The sequence below is a fragment of the Drosophila eugracilis genome, unplaced genomic scaffold (assembly GCF_018153835.1).
Source record: "Drosophila eugracilis isolate 14026-0451.02 unplaced genomic scaffold, ASM1815383v1 contig_90, whole genome shotgun sequence".
Classification (NCBI taxonomy): domain Eukaryota; kingdom Metazoa; phylum Arthropoda; class Insecta; order Diptera; family Drosophilidae; genus Drosophila; species Drosophila eugracilis.
Window position 1 is genome coordinate 4,286,305 of NW_024573812.1, and position 16,256 is coordinate 4,302,560.

The following is a 16,256-nucleotide window of genomic DNA, read 5'->3' on the forward strand; positions in this document are numbered from 1 at the left end:
GTACTGTCGGGCTCATAAAATACTTTTGGGCTTTTTCAATCCAGCCTTAGCACGTGCTCTTCAGCACGCTATATCCATAAATAACTAATAAATAACTTACTACGAATTACCCAAAAAATCAAAAAAATATCCATAAATTGTGGTCGACACCAATTAAAAGATGCGCCATACCTGGGCGTCAGCTATTTAAATTGGAACCCAAATAGCTGTCCAGGTATTTGGCCTATTTACGTGGTTTTATTACGGAAATAATTCTTAGAAATTAAGAAGAATTTACTACTAGGTTTTAGGTTTTATAGGAGAGGGACATTATAAATCTATATTGTTACAGAAATATTACATAATAATTAAGTAGATTATAAATCTAGATCTAGACTATAAACCTGTTATAAATCATGGGGTGGCCCATGTAGCGTTTGCTTTTTGAACTATCAATAATTTTGACTTTGATATTTCGAATGTCTTGGTCAATGGGTCAGATATTTAGTAGAAGGTTTGCGGCTTACGAAATGGTTAAGTTTAAGCTCAAAGAAAATTGAGAAATTTTAGCGATTTTAAAACGCAAATCTTCCGTGGGCCACCCTATATAGCTTAGATACCTTTTAGTACTAATCAAAGAAGTTAGCTATTAACATCTATAATTATATTAAAATATACAATTTCGCTTTGTAGACATGCCATTAAATATGTATTTGATTAAACATTTATTAAATATGTATAAATGTTAATCCGTTTTTTTCTATTAATCTTTAAATTACAAAAAATAATAATAATCTAGTAACCCCATGAAACCTAACAGGTGGCAATCGAACCACTTGCATTTCCAATATGACAAATTAGCAATCAGGTGTTGGACTTTACTGTAGTTGTTGCTATTGTTGTTGTAACTAGTAAGCCCCCCGCAACATTTGAACAATCCACAAGCTACTGTTGCAGCTGCTTCTTGGCAAGTATCTGAATCTGTATCTAGGCAGCGTCGAGGCAATTAGAATAAATTAAAGAAACAGCTTTTGATACAGGTGATTGGTTGGCTAGGGGATGGGGTCTTGAAGGGGGGTGGGTTGGAGGAGTATTGGAGGCGAAAAGGTGCCACAGACCACAAAATGTAAATGAAAGAAACACCGAAAAGCCACGAAAAGATACAGATACCAGATACATTGAGCACAAAATCTGAATTCGAACCGTTTGAATCCAAATTGAGGTTTAATTTTCTTTGTTAGGCAAAGGAAATACAAATAGAAATAGAAACAAAACCCGTTCTGATTTTGAGATCAACTTGGTTTCAATTCAAATTCCCCCTCTCGATTTCATATCCCCCTTCTTCATCCTTCTCTTTTTTTTTTATTTTATAGCGGTCCGCTTTCGTTGGTCACTTTTGTTGACTTAATTTATTGACATTAGTGTTTCTTTTTACCATTTTTTGTCTTATTCTTGTTTTTTTTTATTCGATTATAGCTCTTGATTTGCCTTTTATGTAAAAATATTTTTGTGTTCATGCATTCTTGACACAAACACCTGACGGCGAATAGGTGTCTGCGTTTTAAACTAAACCGGTTACCATTTTCAGTTCGATTCGCTTTCCTAACAGCTGTTTTTTTTTTTCCTCAAAGCTGGAAGAGCAGCTCACTAGATATGTAGATACCAACTAAGATAAGACTAATGAGATTATGTCTCTCAGATATGATGTTGATTTAGTCATGGACCATAGATACGTATATAATAGAGATATGTTTGATGGTGGAATCGATACTCGATACTCATATAATTTATATCCCCCAAAGAGTAATTAATTTTTATATGATTCATAAAATTGCAACATTTCTTTGATGAAAGCTATCAAATAGCCGAATTTTCCCTCACCTGATGGCATGTTTCACCAACCACAAACAGTTCGTTTTCCCAACATTTTAGTGCGACTCTAAAAATAAGCGAGGACATAAAACTTTGGGGTCTAGATATTAAATGTTTTTAGTGTTTATGAAATGGAAACAAAATTTGGTAGAGGGAGGGTGTTTCGGGAAAGCTCAAATTGTTGGTCTTTCAAATACCCCTGAAAGTTGTTATATTTCCAGAAAAGTAAAACCAATTTTGTAAGGTAAATTTCAGAAACTATAATTTAAGTTAAGAATTTTAATCTTCGAACCACAAATTTACATTTCTTAAGGTATTTAATCTCTCTTTCTTATACATTTTTTGAAAATTTTCAGCAATTTTCCTCAGCTTTCTTCCACTTTCATCATACCCCAAAAAAAATTAAGAAAATCTTAACGGAAAAGAATGCAACAAGAGAATCAACACACACACACGCACAACGCCCACATGGCGGCTTTAATAGTTGAGGAAAATTAAAAGTGAAACAAGAAAATGTCAAATTTATTTATATTATAAACTTTACTCACCTCTGGAATTCTTAGCAGCCTCATAAGCAGGAAACGGCCAAAACTATTTGAGAATTTTCTTCATTTTCTAAAAACTTTTTCATCTTTGTATGTTTGCTGCTTGTGTTTTTGTTATTGTTAAAATTATTTTGGTTTGACAATTTATTAGCATAGATTAGTTGCTGGTATTTGTTGTTAAATTTTTGTTGTCTTATTTTTTTGTTATATGATTTTAGCTTGATTTTAGTTTATTTGCCAGCGATTTTGATTGTCACAGTAGGGATTTGCACAGTGTTTGCTAGAAGAATCTCTTGAAAAATGTGTCTGGTCTTTGGTCTGGTTTTCTGGTGACATAATTTGGCAGCAATTAGCTTGGAATTTGTCAGGATGAATACGATTTTCTTGCATTTTCTTTTCAAGTTCAGATGGTTGCTTTTTGCCGTGGTTATATTAGCAAGTAATTTACACTGCCATTCTGGGTTCATTTCAGCCAGGAGGATCTGCGGCGACTGACTGACATGCTGCCAACTGTCCAGGCACGAAGTCTTTTTCCTATCAGGCCCAAGGACTCGTTCAAGTTCCGCATGCAATATAATTTTTTATTCGCCAGGAGAAAACACAGAGCACAGAAAAAATAAAGAAAGAAAAACCGATGACGAGTACTTCGGACAGTTTTTGGGACCTGTGATGGTATGCGTATGAGTACCTTTACATGGGGCGGTTACGACGCCTGCGCATTGTGACTTTTCGAGGACCCTTCGGTTCTGCCAACATTTATTTGCATTTGCAATACGGGAAAATTTCCGCATATCATGTTAATCGCTGAAATACACGCAATTGTTTTACCTTTTTGCCCAACGAAAGTATGTCGCATTTATATATTTCCTTTTGAGCGCTGCGTTGCCGTTGTCGTTTCCTCTATTTAACAATTGTTTTTTGGCAACACACTCAGCCGCGGCGGCTCCTTTTCGGGCACAAAGCCAGGCTCTTGGCTGAAATTACCTTATTGCCTGTAATTAATTTTTGGGGCTGGCATACATTTAAGGGCCAACGAAAACGCATTTGAATTTATTTCCTTTGTCGCGCGTTTTGTTTTGCATAATTTCCCTCTCCTCTTTTTTTTAGCCATTTCCCCAAAAGCCTTGGCACAAGTTGTTGACCCTGTATGTAGTTTTTGTGTATCGCCTGAAAGTAGGCAATGATTTTGTCAGCCAATATGAATTTATGCAAATCAATTTGCAACAGCGAGGCTTGGTAATTGAAAGCCAATATTGGGTTTTACTATTCGAAATTAGTATGTATTAAGCTTGATTATGGTGCGTGCTCCCAAAGTAAATCATAAGTTTCGAGTTCTGTGACAAATGTTAAAGATAATTGCTGTTAATGGTATGGAGTTATGCAGGAAAATGTTATCAAGAAATGTCAAAAGTATTTTGAGTTTAAAAGAAATGAAAATTTGCAAGTTTTGAGACCATTAAAATGTTAAGAATTTGTTATAAAAGTTAAAAAGAATATTTTAAAAGTTTCTGTTCTTCTGAAAAATGAATATAAATGCTAAAAATAACTTAAAATTATATACAAAAAGGCTAAAACTTGATCCTTCTCCTTAATACAAATTCTATACAAAACCCACATTAAGATATTTTAGCCACAATCAAAACGAAATCGCACAATGAATCATGGCCAAAAGAAATATGAGGTCCATTCAGCCAAGGTCTGGATTACATTCCCCAACATTTTGACTGTTAAATTGTTGTAATTACTTTAATTAAAGCCAAGGGCTAACAAAGGAATTACAGGCTAGTGTAGCTACTACATAAAGAGAGTTGCGAATAACGGTCATTAACGCTGGGCTAAGTAAGAGAGATGATGCCAAGTTGGCCCATGATTAGCATAATTTGCGTTTTGACCCTTCGTGCAGGCGTGCCAAATGTGACCAAAAAAAAGTATAAAAATTTGGGTCAACAAATGGATATTCCCTGGGGAAATTACGAAGAAAGTGTTGGTTGATTTCTCATCCAACTTGCAAGATTTCTAACCTATGCTGACAGGCCACGTCCTGTGTGGAATGACATTTGGTTTTTCTTTTTCTTGGTTTTTTCACTAAACATATACATTTTTGTAGGTTTTCCGATTCCCTTTGTTTGGCTTCACTGGGTACCAATTATCGATGTCGAGAAGTCTCTACACTTCCGGTTTCCAACTCCCAATTGAAGCATTAAATGCCAGCGAGTGCAAGTCCCAAGTATAAAACTATTTTCCGTTTTTTTTTTATTCCATGTCCCAAATTAATTAAGCAGAAGGATAAGATACCCACCATGACAGCAAGGACCTGGGCGTGTATGGGTGTTTTTGTAGTGCAGAGTACTCCAACTGTTGACTCCCTACGCATCATTTAATTACGTTAATTGGCAGCGGGTGGTGGCCTGTCAGTGGGTGGGGGCTAGTGGCTAGTGGCTAGTTGGCATTGGATGACGTTGTCGCCCCGACCAGAACTCAAGCTGAATATGAAATTACAGGCGCGAAGTTGACCCACATGTGCATGGAAGCAGCGATGGTAAGAAGATATTTATTTAAACGAAGAACTAAAAAACCAATCAGTCTGAAAGTTTTAAATTGGTTAGAGTTTTGCTAGAAACGGCTAACAAATTGGCCAACATGAGAAACCATTTTGCAAGTTAACTTCGGACAAATTAGCATCCCTTTTTCATCATCATCACCTCTTACAGCTACTGCGCAGCATCTCTGAATTCCACCCCCTGGAGCAGTATCACCCCTGAAAATCAGAAACAGAAATCACCTCAATGGAAGACCAACCAAAAAGGCGGCCATTAAACGCTCCGACTTATGGCCAAAGGCATCCGAGTGAGACATACACGAAATTCCTTTGACACACACAAAAATTGTACAAGGCGCAGACAATAAGTTGTGTCCCCCCCCCTACTGACACCACCACCGCCCACCCACTGAACCAGCACCACCCCTTACCAACTGAACCACCTTCCCCCGTTCTCAGCCACCAATGCTGAGCTAAACAATTCTAATTTATTGATGTTTCCGTCGCCGGGAAAGTTCTTGTCCAACTGCCAAATGTCTTTGGCTCTCTCTTCGTGTCGCTGCCTTTCTATGTCGGTCGGTGGAGGCAACACAAACACAAATTTATGATGATTAAGAAAAATCACAAAATACTTAGGCAATCTATAGATAGTACGATATATGGCCCTGTCTATGGGCAACGTGTGTGCGCCTGAATCTCTGTCGCCCATTTTCACTCTCATTCTCATAATTTGTTTGTTGTTTCAAAAATAGACAGCAAAAGCCAACATGTATACTAATTCTATGGCTGGGTTGGCTGTGTGGGCGGTATTTGAATGGCTCTATATAACATACATACTACTGGATCCGCCCTCGTAGGGATCCATCAATTACATACCGAACAGCTGAAAATGTAATCAGGCATGGCAGGGTTAAGATTTAGTACTAGAAAACTGTGTATATTGCTCGATTTTCTCAAATAAGAAATAAGAAATGATTCAGCCAGCAATTAAGTTAATGCTTTTGGTTAAAAAAACTTAAAATATATTTTTGGTTTTTTTTTTTTTTGCAACCTTCGCATTCCATTGGCCCATTTCCCCTTGAGGAAAGTTGTCAGAAAACAAAAGCAGCAACAAAAATTTGTCATTAAAAATGTCAACTGATTTATGCGAATACTGTGGGCCAGCAGTTTATATAGTTCAAGTGTGCGTGAGTTTCCTTAAATATGTTCCTCGGCATTTGCAGCTATTTCTTAATGACCCCTCAGTCCCATCAGTGAGTGAGTGAGAAAACCTATTAAAAGATTTTATTTTTTTTTTTTTTTTAGCAAACTAACTGAATCAATAAATGACTGAATGAAAAAAATCGAAGGCGACAAACAAGGGACGGCAAACAGTTTTTGAATTTTTTTCCAGACCGTAAAGTAGGTTTATGGGTAGAAAAACACAAACACGGCAAATGAGTGTAGATAAACTTTAACTACCCTAGACCCAAATGCGGCACGAGCAAATGAAACAAAAATGAAATAAAAATAAAAACAAAAAAAAAACAGAAAGAAAACAAAAAACAGGGCAAAATCAACAAACCGAACCGGGCTTAAGCCAAATGGAGTTGCCAAAAGCTCGCTTGCCACTTATTTCAAAATGGGCAAACAGATGTCAAACGATTCACATTTCGATTGGTTTTTGGTCATTTGAAGTTAGAAAACAGCTTGCTTATAAATATTTTAGATTTTATATCAAAGAAAGGGAAAATAAATTTACAATTTTTAAGACTTTTTATGATAGAAATATATTTATTTATTGTTTTTTTTCTCCCAAGCAACCTTTGCTATTCTTGTAAAGACCAAAATTAATCATTAATAGTAACTTAATTCCCAAATCCCATCTGATACCGACTAGCCTAAATATAGTAGCATGTCTTATATTATAAATGCTTTAACTAGCTGATTCCATCTGCCATTTCGATTGATAAAGCCATGAAAGTAGATTTGGCCATGTCATGACTACGATATTCAGTCAAATTGCATGCCAACCGATTTTTATTTAAACGATCCGACTAGCTAGTAGTCATTGTCCCTCTCTCCTAAAAGCTCAAACTCGAACTCAAAACGTTGACATAGTTTTATCCCACTCCTGAAAAACAAGAAAGCAAAAAAATAAACCCCACTGGGTAGCTAATTTCGAACACAGTTTTTCAGTTATGGCGGGCGGACTGAAATAGAAGCCGCCCCTAATCGTGGCTCGGTTCTCGGTTTGCATGTTCAGCGTGCATATTGGCCAGGACTTTACAGCAAGGATACAGTAGTAGTAGTAGTAGTTGTAACGAAAAAACAACGTCGACTGCCAGTTGTCAACGCATATCCATTTTGGGCTACAGAACTATCCCCCAACCCCCCTTTGGGGGTTCTTCTCCAACTCCTCTTTTGTTTGCCTCAGCCAAATAGCAACAAACGAAGCCTGTTAAGTGTCCCCTCGTTTTGGGTTTTCCAAAGTACAACCCCTCGCTCCTCATTCTTTCTTTTCGTTGTTTTTCCAATTTTTCCCTTCTATATCCTCTGGCATACACAAATTTTCAACATTTTCGCTAATATTTCCGCTGCCGTTCATTTTAATGTGAGCCATTTGTTTGTTTTGCTGGTGTGTCGGAAAGTTGCCTCTATGCGGGTCAGTTGGTTTCCTGTCCACTGTGGGTTATTATGGGTGGTGGTGCTGCACTGTGGCACTGTGGCTTGTTCGAGCGGTGTTGGTCTTGACTGGCTGCCACCATCACCCCTTTATGTTGCGGCGCTTATCGGCAGTTTGCGGTTTTGTTTTTTGTTGATTTAGTGGGGCAGCCTGTTGAACTTTTCGCTTCACTGCGGCGACACTAGACAGGACACACCCAATGCCCACAGGGGCAGTACCGCGTACCCAACAGCCTAAACCACTCCACGATAACCCCATTTAATTTTAATGGTTATATTTTGATAGTTTTCAGAAAAGGCAAATGATATAATTTTAAGGAGAAGTTCAAGGGAATGTTTTTCTTTTATTAAGGGAAATTTAACTATCAAGTTTATGTTTACCTTAAATATTTTTTTAAAATATATTATTGTTATTTTATTTACTATTTTTCCCTAATCTTTGCTCTTGGAAAAACATTTTTAATGTAATATTACAGCTTTTATGTGGCGGCATCTATACAAAGTTATGAGAAAGCTCTTTGTGTTGGCGTCATCTATGTTTCAGTTATGTGAAGTAGATGGCGCTTCACTAGCAAGGTTACCAATAGTGTCGGAAAATATTTTTGAAATATTTAACCATACATATTTGTATAAATTTTATTATTTTTATTTTATTATTTTTTATTTTAAATTTTTTTTTTTTAATTATTTGGTGTTTTTAGAAAAGTATACTAATATCGCCTATAAGTTCTGAAGATCACCTTTGTTCTGATGACTTTCTGATCCCCGTTTAATCTAAAAAAAAGATAAATAGGTTAAAGTATTACATCATAAAAAGTAATATTTTTTATTTCATCGTTTAAAAACAAGATCCTAGATGCCTAGATAAAATCTTTAAAACAATATCATTTATTTTCAATTTTCAATTTAAAATCTCGAATTAAAACAATTATCATTTATGAAAAGACAATTTTTCAATCTAATGATAGCAATCAATAGATGGAACCCTGTGATGCAATAAGGAAACCTCGACCGGATTTTCCGGAGCCTAGACGCCTCTTTGTACCTTTCCAACGGGCAAGTGAATTTTTTGATATATCGCCAGATGAAAAACTGGAAAGCTGGCCAGATGAACGGAAACGAAATTGATTGGCACATGTGGTGTGCGGCGGAGTTTTTAGTTTTGAGCACCGCCAACGCCACCAGAAAGTTGTGCAATTATGCAATCAACGTTGGCCAGTCGTTTGCATGTCCCAGTCAATTGGCGAGCGTGACTGCAGCTGACCGAGTGAATTAAATCAGCTACTGGCACTCGCCATCTCCGTTGATCCAGATAGTTAGCAGCTAATCCGGCAAAATATTCGCAATCAACTAGAGGTTTTGGCTGGAAGAGATCAGACCTCTATATGGGGATTACTAGAAAATATTTCAAGGCCTAAAAATATTCTCTATCAAAGATCTTAGAGAGAGGAATTTATGTTTACTTAATTTAAGTTTAAGCTCTTCCGTTTCCCATTATATTTTACAAACTATACTTATCTGAAAACATAGTTTTCCTGTTTTTCATAAGATATATCAGATTATTTCAGATAGGGGTTTATATCTCTATCTCTCTCTTATAAAACAAAAATCTTCTTAGCCATAATTATATAATTCACATTAAGTATACGCATTTGTCTGACATACTTTTCCTAACACTCAAATTTTATTGGTAACTAGAGATGATGAAATGCTATCCACACCGCTCTTATGTTTACTTTTTCCCCCAAATGCTGGGTCAGTGAACTCAAAGTGAACCAGTTTGATTGCCTGCATTTCCGCAAAGTGGTTTCTGTCCAAGTGACCCAAGGCGCCAGTGCGTCTCATTATGCGATCATTGAATCGATATGCCTATCAAATTGATAGGCAATCGAATGTATTATGTATGCAAATGACACATCGAAGCGCCGGCGATGGCAATGGGCCATAATAAAGACATAATTCATGCAGTTACATTGTTATGGTCAGGCATTGCATGAAAGGTTCGTGCCTTAAGTCTTTTGTTTTGCCACGAAATGGTGTCAGCCTATTGCAGTTTGACCTTCAGTGGAAAGGGCTGCATTAAGTTTGAAATTAATTTCTAAGGATTACAAATTAACTGACCACGTATGGTGCGGAAACTGCAAGCAAGTGGGAAATCGTTTTCAATTGTGGCACCCAAAACTGGCGTTGCAAATCTGCCATATATGGTCAGAAACAAGAGCGACATCTCGACTCTTGGCAATGTGCACGCATTTTGTCAAAGCAGTTCGTCCAGCTTCCTTGGCGGCATTTGCTTATTTTTCGGTTGACAAGCAGGAAGCTGAACTCAATCGGAAGTAAGGGGAGCAATAATAAAAAAAAAGGTGTCAGTTCAATGGCATGTGTGTGTGTCCGATCAAGTCTGATTGTGTCTGCAGACAAGTGACAGTGTGGGCGGCAGCCACGCCTTACTCCGGCCTCCTTGGGGCCTGACAAAGTTATGTGGCCACCCCACACACCCACTCCCATTTCCCAAAAGCAGGCTGACAATCTGCAATCGCTTTGGCAATCGTTTTGGCAATTCAAATCAGCCAACGCAGCGCCGCCAGAGGTAGGAAATGCATGCCAAATGTTGCTCTAATTTTAATGCCGGAACCGATCGCAAATGGGAGAGCACGGAGGGAAATATTTATTTTGTATTGAATGGTTTATCTTATATATTTATATTTAAAATTATGATTTTGTATCTGATTTACATTAATGAAACTTAAATAATCCATTTATCTGAAAGCTAAAAATGAGTCAATAAATAAAAATGGGAAATCTTTGTTATAAGTAGGTTTTTTAGGCATATTATACGAGTATTACAATTTGTTAGTGTTCATTTTCTTAACTTTAAGTAATAAATTTGAAGTATTTTTTAACAGACTTTTTTTTCTTTCAGTGCACTGCAAGGAACAACAACAACATACCCTTATAGCTGCGCATATATTGACCGATTACCGCCGTCGATAAGATGAATAATCATGAAAGGCATAAATAAATAAATAAAACTCCACATCATGCTGTTAGCCAAACGGAGCGGGGGAAAGTAAAAGTGGTTCAACAGCGTCTCTGTATTTTGTAGTCTGTAGTTTGCAGTTTGTATTTTCGAGTGTGGAGTGGCGGAGTGGAGGAGGACCTGGTCTAAGCCGAACGCATGGCCATGGGCAAGTTGTTACGCATTTCAGTCCAGTTTTGCTGCTGCACTTCCTGAAAGGGGACACACAGGCGCCGGCGACGACGGCGGCGTCCACTCTATGGGTATCTCAAATTGATGAATATTAATATGATTTCATTTTGGCTGCCTTGGTGTGTGAATCATGTTTGGCACTTCCTTGTACAGAGGGTGGAACTAACTGTCATTGCTGGCAAAATGATGGCCAAAGCTATTAAGGGAGAAAGGTGGCGGTGCTACAGTGAAAGTCCTGACAAGTAGTTAGTTCTCTAAGATACAACCATAAATATACTTAAACCGTAAATATATATCATGATATTTATAGAGCCATAGAGAGAGAGTTATGCAACTGATTACTTCCCACTAAGTGAAACGGAACCAGACCAGGTACATGCACGCACCTGGAACTCCATAAGCTGGCCAACAGGTGAGCTATCCGGCGATGTTCATTCATTCGAAATTAAATCAACATGCAATTAACTGGCTTTTTGGCCAAATGAATCGAACCATTTAAAGAGCGCTATTCCGCATGTCTTACTATTGCGGATCCCATTTTGAAAATGTGGCAGGAAATGAAACGGAAAAATGGAAAAATGTTGGCTTATTGTCTTCCAAACTATTGCCACATTTGCCTGGCTTGCACATGCAAAAATGCAATAGTTTTATGGGGATCTAAACCATAGACACGTCCACGAGCATTGCCCTTAACCGAGTTAATGCCGCGATGGACAATAAATTACATTAAAAACCATCTAATTAATGCGACACCATTGGGAATATCAAAATTTTTTAAACGTGACGACCTTCGTTTTCTGGACGATTGAACAATAAGAATTCCCAAAAAAAAATAATCACAAAAAAACCGAAGACAAACGCAATAGGCTTGGACTTAATTTTTTTCTTGTTTTGTTGATTTCCCAGTGCGTGCTATTAATTTGCATTGCTTAAATGTAGTCGTTGATTTTGAACTTTTTTTCTTTCCTTCCATTATTGAGATTTATAACATTTATGGCCATAAGCTTTTCGGGCCGATTACAACATTTGGAGCAGACTGCAGACCAAGTCACGTCTCCAAAACTGGCCAAAAAAGAGTGGGTTGTATGGTTAAAGAGAGGCCTTTACATAGAGAGCCAAAGAGCAAAGCCGGCTTAAAGCTTTGCGAGCAAAAGCTTGGTCATTGTTTACACACGAAACCGTTATCAAAAATTCAAGGTCTATCTGGATTTTAACTCTCATTTTCACTAGAGACAGAAAAAGAGAGTGGAAGTGGAAGAGTTGGAGAAGTAAGACTCTCACTAACCGGAGGTTGCACCTGCGTGGTGTGTATTTAACCGTAGGTGCACGATCTTCAGACCGACAGTCGATTCCACGAAAGTGGCCAAAGTGGTGGTAACAGCCCATCCCAAAGTGGCTTTAAGTGATATAAATATATATTTCGAAGATACCGCCAAATATTGGATATACAGATAGTGCCCTAACTTAACCCTTTTGCTAGCTGTAATCGGGAGCCATGAGGATCCAGCGGCATTTTGTGGTAATTACCAAGAAAAACTAAGAAAAACTTTTGAAAAAAAAACTGTGAAAAAGTGTCGCAAAATGGAAATTAACATGAAATTGGGGTTGCGGGTGCTGACTGCAGAAGTGGAACTAATGGTGTACTTAGCCAAAAGTTGGCAATTATTTTATTTGCATTTGCATAGGTGGCAAAGTTGGTGTGGCAAATAAAATTAAGGGATATACGCTACAGTGAATTTTTCTAAGAAAATTGCAAAGCCTTGCGCGGCAAGGTGATGTGCAATTTTGTTAATTTTATTTCAATTTGTTACTTAATCATTGATCATGAAGTATTTTTTGCAATGTTAGAGGGGGGTTTAAAAAAATGAATTTTCTTACATAAGTTTTAGATATATATTTTTAATTATTTTTTAAACGAATTTACTGCTGCCAAAAAATTGATATAAGATAAGAAATAGAATCCAAAAAAGATATAAGCTTACTAATTTTTCTTTTTTATAATTTAAAATGTCATTAATAAATGATTAGTATCACTAACTTAAAAAGCTAAAACCAATGAGGGAAAAACACATTCCCTTAAGTTTGTTTTTATGTGAGATAATTTGGGGTTGCTATCTTCAGCTGTTTTCTCTAAATGTTTTCTGTGCTATCATGATTTCTGTTTAGTTTTTTCCTATTTCTTTTAGACAAACATATTTCAAACATATTTTGTTTAGAAAATTTAAAACCAAGCCAGATAAACACTTTCTTCCTGTCGGTCTGCGTTTGTCCACAACTCGATCCATGCATTTTTCATTAGCCTTTCAGAGGCACACGACTGACAGCCAGACCGACGATTCCCTTCCGACTTGCGCCGCATTGTCAACAATTAAAATCGCGATCGTTTCATTAGCGACCAGGGGATCCATATATCCATGGGGTGCAGTTCGGAGTGGCAAACTCTTTTCCCTCACGACCGATGATCCAACTGCAGGCGAAACCAGTCGCGGCGCAGCTTTCACTGCCCACCGAAAAAGCGAGGAAGCTGACACGATCGATCTGCTACAATTAGCACTATCCGATGAGATAATTTTTGCTGGCGTTAATTTCCATTTCATAATCAGGGTGCCCGATGGTCTCTGCTCGTTGACATTTATGCGCAAATTGATTGGGATTAGCTAGTGGTGGATAGTCTTTTGAAATTGTACCCACAAATTGGGCTAATTTTGCGAAATCACAAAGGCGTTCCTCTGACCTTGTTGGATTCTCCAAATGCAGAGATGCCTTGCGTCATTTATCAAACAATTCCATATTTATCTTAAAGATACAAGACAAAAATAAAATCCCATTTACATAATAAAACAAATTGACCAAATAAAGAGAGGCCAGACCCAAAAAGTCTTCGGCCTGACATTATTTGTCATCAACTAGCTTTTTTGACCCAGGTCAGGGCATTGTATGAAATTATAAACATTTCAGGGATTATGCAACATTTCTCTGTGTCGATCTACCTCCCGCCCAAAAAAAAAAAAAAAAACAATGCCAGACTATGACCCACTTAAAACTTGTTTTCAGTCACTCACCTTTCTTTCCTCGGAGAATATGGAATTAATTAACATGATCGTTGCGAATTCAATTTGTACAAGCTTTCTTCATGCCCGGAGTTTGTTGTCTCAGTCTTTTGATTTGTATCTATCAGATGTTTGGTATGTTAACTATAGCTAATTTTCTGTTTCTTTCAGTTGGGCCTGCTCGGTGTGCTCTGCTTGGCCATCGGAGGCAGTCAATCCAAGGCTGTGGTGGATCAACAACCTGCCGCTTCCCAGGTGGACAGCAAAAGCGTAGCCCAGCAGCGAATCGATTTGGGTTTGGGTCTGGGCGATGCCCTCATCCATGATCATCATCACGAGCACATTGTCGAACATCATGAACATCATCATGAACACCATGACCCTGGGTACTGGAAGAAGAAGGTTACCTGGAAGGAGGGATGGAAGAAGATCTGGAATCCTGCTAAGAAACAAATATGGAATCCTTCGTGGAAGAAGGTAAGTTAGCTATTAAATGAGAAATCAATCTAAGACTAATCTAATATAAAACAAAATTAGAATATCATGAAAACCTTTCCTTAATTTTTCTCAGATCTGGAAGCCCCATTGGGTTAAAGTACCTGGCTGGAAGGAGATTCAAGTTCCCGCCTGGAAACAAATTTGGGTAGGTTTTCTAGCTGCCAGTTAAAGAAAGTGTTTTGAAAAGTTGAATTTGAAATATTATAGGTTCCTCACTGGAAAGAGATCTTAGTGCCTGCATGGAAGGACATTCAAGTTCCCGATTACAAGCAGATTTGGACACCAGAATTAGTCAAGGTATAGAAGAAGTTACCAACATTTAGTAGGATTTATTTAAGAACCACTTTGCCATTTTAGGTTGGCATTCCCGGCGAGAAATATCTGGGCAAGGATCACGAAGGATGGGAGTATACTAGCCATGATTTGTGGAAGAAGGTTGGTTCTATAATCTTATTTCTATAGGTAGATGACTTCTAAACACTTTTAACTCAATATTTATAGAAAGTGGTCTGGAAGTCGCACTGGAAGAAGATCTGGAAGCCAGCCAAGAAGCAAATCTGGGTGCCAGAGAAGAAACTGGAATGGAAGGAGGGATGGAAGCAGTACTGGAAGCCAGCTAAGAAGGAAATCTGGACCGATAAATTGGTAAGTTAAATCTGTCAACTAAAAAGAGGATTTCAAGTTCATTTTCCCAACTTTTCCCCAGGAATGGAAGGAAGCATGGAAGCAGATTTGGGTGCCTGGCTGGAAGGAGATCTGGGTTCCCGGATGGAAAAAGATCTGGAAGCCAGTGGTTATTTCCGAGTGGTTCCCCTCACCCGATCACCACGATCATCACCATCATGAGCACAGCTTTGATTGGGATCGCAAGGACACCGGTGTCACGGCCTCCAAGACGGCCGATGGCAAAGATAAAGTAGTTTGGAAACGAGATGACACCAATGCCGCCGGCAAGCCAACGTTGCTGCAGCCAGTGGCCAGTGCTGATTTTCAGGCCAAGTCCCTGGAGGCAGCCAAATCACCCGTAGCTGCACCCGCTGCCGCGGTGGCAGCCACCTCGCAGTCATTCAAGTTTCCCGGCGCGTAGGAGGCCATTGCATCACCGTACAAATAAACGGTTGCATCACAAAAACGCCCGGTTCCAAGCTCCTTGTAAATAGTCGTAAACCAGTCGCTAGCTCATAAGGCCATCCATCAACTTCCATTTGCCTTGGCGCCACTTTAAATTATCTCTAGACTTTAATTACCACTGAATACAAAATAATAAAATAAATAACTAAAATATAAATCCACTTAGCCTAATCATCAGTCTTTGTGTCATTTATACGAATGACCCTTTTCCGCCTCCCATTCATTGGGGGCATTGGGCAGTGGCACCCACTCATTGTGTATAGTGGGTGTCCAGACCTTTTTCCATACCGGCTCATAGATTTTCTTGGCCCGCCAGTACTTAACCCATCGAGCATTCCAAGTCGTCTTGTTGGCCCAGAAGCCATCCGCCTGGGGATCCAGAGTATCTGTGTGACTAACACTATGTTTTTTTTTTTTTTGAAAGGGAGAAAGGAGGATGGATTAGTGAAAGTGGTCTAGTGGCTAGGATGGTTGCGTAATCCTCTCACATGGTGGTCGTCTTGCCGCCCAGACAGCAGCTGAAGAAAATGAACATTAATACCGCTAGCATCAAGAGGGATTTCATTTTAATCCATGGATACGCCATCCTGTCACCACTTTTCGCCGCTTTCATGTTTCGCAATCGACTGGCGAGGCTATTAACCAATCTTCACGTTTTAAAGGCCTCCAGTTTTTATGGTAAGCTCCGAGCTCCCTAATTGGGATTCAGTGCGTCTGGGCAAATGAATTGCAAATTCGCGCACTTTGCACGATCTGATTTGTTTGTA

The 16,256-nt window shown here is 38.4% G+C and overlaps 2 protein-coding genes across 2 annotated transcripts; one reads left to right on the forward strand and one right to left on the reverse strand.

The window, feature by feature from the left end:
• Window positions 1–12,144: 12,144 nt before the first annotated feature.
• LOC108112951 lies at window positions 12,145–15,646 on the forward strand. Its single transcript, XM_017223350.1, has 7 exons — window positions 12,145–12,329; window positions 14,032–14,337; window positions 14,432–14,503; window positions 14,566–14,655; window positions 14,716–14,793; window positions 14,860–15,003; window positions 15,065–15,646. The coding sequence occupies exons 1-7, from the start codon at window positions 12,306–12,308 to the stop codon at window positions 15,443–15,445; spliced, it is 1,095 nt and encodes a 364-aa protein (XP_017078839.1). The 5' UTR covers window positions 12,145–12,305; the 3' UTR covers window positions 15,446–15,646.
• LOC108112952 lies at window positions 15,582–16,203 on the reverse strand. Its single transcript, XM_017223352.1, has 2 exons — window positions 15,978–16,203; window positions 15,582–15,889 (listed from the first exon to the last, which is right to left on the reverse strand). Exons 1-2 carry the CDS (start codon window positions 16,100–16,102, stop codon window positions 15,676–15,678), a joined length of 339 nt encoding a protein of 112 aa, XP_017078841.1. The 5' UTR covers window positions 16,103–16,203; the 3' UTR covers window positions 15,582–15,675.
• Between the last annotated feature and the right edge of the window lie 53 nt (window positions 16,204–16,256).